The following is a 2,912-nucleotide window of genomic DNA, read 5'->3' on the forward strand; positions in this document are numbered from 1 at the left end:
AGGTAAACGTAGAAAAAGGACAAGATTTAGGTACGTGTTTCAGGGAAAAAAGGTGTGCAAGGACGTGTTTTTATATATAAACAATATAGGAAAGAAATCGTTGAGGAACATCGTTGACCATTTTAGTATGAATGGGGCAGTACCACGTACCCATGGCAACACCGGACGAAGACCGCATCATGCTCTTGGATACAATGAGATCAGGTTTTGTGTTGACTGGTTGATATGGTATGCCGACATACATGGTTTACCCATGCCTGCAGCTCCGAGAGGACATGACGGAGAAGCTCCTATATTGCTGCCATCTAATCTCACAAAATGTAGTCTGCACACATTATATTCTCAAGCCTGTATAGAGTCTCAGGTTAGAAAGATTGGATTGTCATCGTTTAAGAACGTATGGAGTAATGTTGTGCCGCACATAAGAATAATGACTCCAAAAGATGATATTTGTTATAAGTGTGAACTTTTACACCACAAGGTTGTAGATGCTGTGACAGAGGACGCAAAATTAGATGCAGCAAATCATCTCCGTAAGAACACGTGCAGGTAAATTAATTGATTTATTTTTTTAAGTTGCTAAACGATGAACTTCATAATAAATGACAACATCCGTTGCTTTTATAATTGATGTTTCTTGATTTTGAAAGAAAAAAATATAAAACATACGTCACAAAATTTGATTAATGTTTATGCACTATATTTACAGGATGCAAAGGCTGAACGAGAAGTATATCAGACAGCAGTTGTCCAGGCAAGAGAAGAAATGTCAACTCACAGACGGCATGACAGACCAGTAACTCCAGTATCCGCAGATTTAAACAAAGTACGTTGCTATAATAGTTACATTCGATCGCTTCTTATTATGAATCTTACTTTTTAAAATAAATCACTAATATATTGTATGTATACTTTATTTGTAGCTTATGTCATGATAAAATATAATCAAATACCACAAATGAACTATCAAATTGCTACAGTATGAATGATAGATGAAGTGATGAAAGAGAATAAAGAAGGAAATAAATGCTGATAAAATTAAATTTGATAAATAAAATCGTTATGTTTGATAGCACATTCATCTAATCCAGGATTAGTTTAATCCATATTTTTTCATGTACGAATTTCATTTTTTTTCATTGAAATTTGAACCATGACTTTATTATTCAGCAACACATGACGATTCTGTATATTTAAATTTGTAAAATGATGACTGAAAATACATCATACGAGTACATTATGTAATACAAATAGCACTACAAATTTTCGTTGTTTTAGGTGCACTTTACGTTTGACTACAGCCAGTGCGTTACAATACCACATCATAGCCGGCAAATGGGTCCAATATATTTTGTGACCGGTAGAAAAATAAACATGCTCGGAATACGGGTAGATTCTACAGGAGAACAGTTTAACTACTTGATAGACGAGGATCAGTCAATAGGTATTTGCATTTGCATTACTTTATGCATTATAAATTCATTATACAATATTTTGTATGTATTTCTTTTAACAATTATTTTGTACGCAATTTCTATCTTACTTGTTAAAACAATATTTTCATATATACTGCACAGGTTTAGATGGTGGCGGAACTCACGGTCCAAACTCAGTGATTAGTATGCTTCACCACAGTCTCTCTAACTATGGATTTGGAGAAAAAGGTCTATATCTACATGCTGATAATTGTGGAGGTATGTTATTGAGTAAAGTATCGTTTTATACCGTATGAGCTTTGTATCATTTTTTTGTAACAACACCGCGAATATTCCTCTTTCTAAATCAGTGTAATAGTAGTATTAACAAAAAAAGCTTTTTTATATTTCTATTTACAGCTCAAAACAAAAATAGATTCACGCTGGCATACCTGAGTTGGAGAATAAATATGGGATTACATGAAAATATAACATTACTTATGGCTATCCCTGGACATACAAAGTAAGTTTCATGATTTTTTTACTTAATTAAATTAATGGTAGAGCGTCCCTTCATTCCATTGCAGAAAAATTCATGAGATGATATCTTATTAAAAACATTTATTCACGCTCATAAAGGATTAGTTTTTATCAAAAAATGAACAATTCAATTCCTTCGAATAAAGGACAAGTATGAATACTTTAATTGATGCACATGAAAAACAGAGTCGAAATTTAGTTAAAATACATTTTCTCAAGTATTGAGATACAAACTTGAAACTATTATTTTTCGTATTGAAGATGATAATGATTATATCAAAAGTAAAGTATTTGCATATGTAATGAAGTGTACGATCCTATGCCACGTACATGAATTTTCAAGCAATAAATTGATTTTTGCTTGAAACTGGCTAACTTGGTGCATTTTATAAAAAAAGTAAAAACGAATTTTCACAATGTTCACTAAACAACTACATATGTATTGCCATTATACGGAGAAATGAATATAAAAGTAGAGAATAACTCCTATTTTACTTATTTTATTATACGGAGAAAATATAAAATTATATACTGTACATTTATTTTAGATGTCTTGTTGATGGAGGGTTCGGGCGGATTAACAAGTTATTTAAAAGATCGGATTGTGAGAGTTTGAGCCAGTTTGCGGACATCGTGGAGAAATCGGCGAAAGACAATTTCGCTGTCCTGTACCGAAATGCAAATGGCGATCAATCATGGACTTGGTAAATTGTCCTTTTTATATTGACAAAAATTTTATTAACTCTATTCTTAAATCTGTCTCCTTATATGAGAATCGGTGTATTTGTAAGTTATGCACTTTAATTAAGGCCATATAATACATAGATAAGATTTACTGACGTAATGATGATTCCTGCTATTCACGATATTAAAGTATGCGTTTAAAGTAATAGAAATTTGGTAAAACATTGAAAAGATAAAATAGAGCACAGTTTTGCATTAAATACTGATATTTGA

The 2,912-nt window shown here is 31.9% G+C and overlaps 1 protein-coding gene across 1 annotated transcript; it reads left to right on the forward strand.

Annotated features, from left to right (window-relative positions):
• Positions 1-534: 534 nt before the first annotated feature.
• Positions 535-2,663, forward strand: LOC132737003 (uncharacterized). Its single transcript, XM_060724231.1, has 5 exons — positions 535-826; positions 1,279-1,444; positions 1,578-1,694; positions 1,836-1,938; positions 2,504-2,663. The coding sequence occupies exons 1-5, from the start codon at positions 767-769 to the stop codon at positions 2,661-2,663; spliced, it is 606 nt and encodes a 201-aa protein (XP_060580214.1). The 5' UTR covers positions 535-766.
• The last annotated feature ends 249 nt before the right edge of the window (positions 2,664-2,912 follow it).

This window comes from Ruditapes philippinarum, unplaced genomic scaffold, assembly GCF_026571515.1.
Source record: "Ruditapes philippinarum isolate M1 unplaced genomic scaffold, ASM2657151v2 ctg18177_1_1_1_1, whole genome shotgun sequence".
Classification (NCBI taxonomy): Eukaryota; Metazoa; Mollusca; class Bivalvia; order Venerida; family Veneridae; genus Ruditapes; species Ruditapes philippinarum.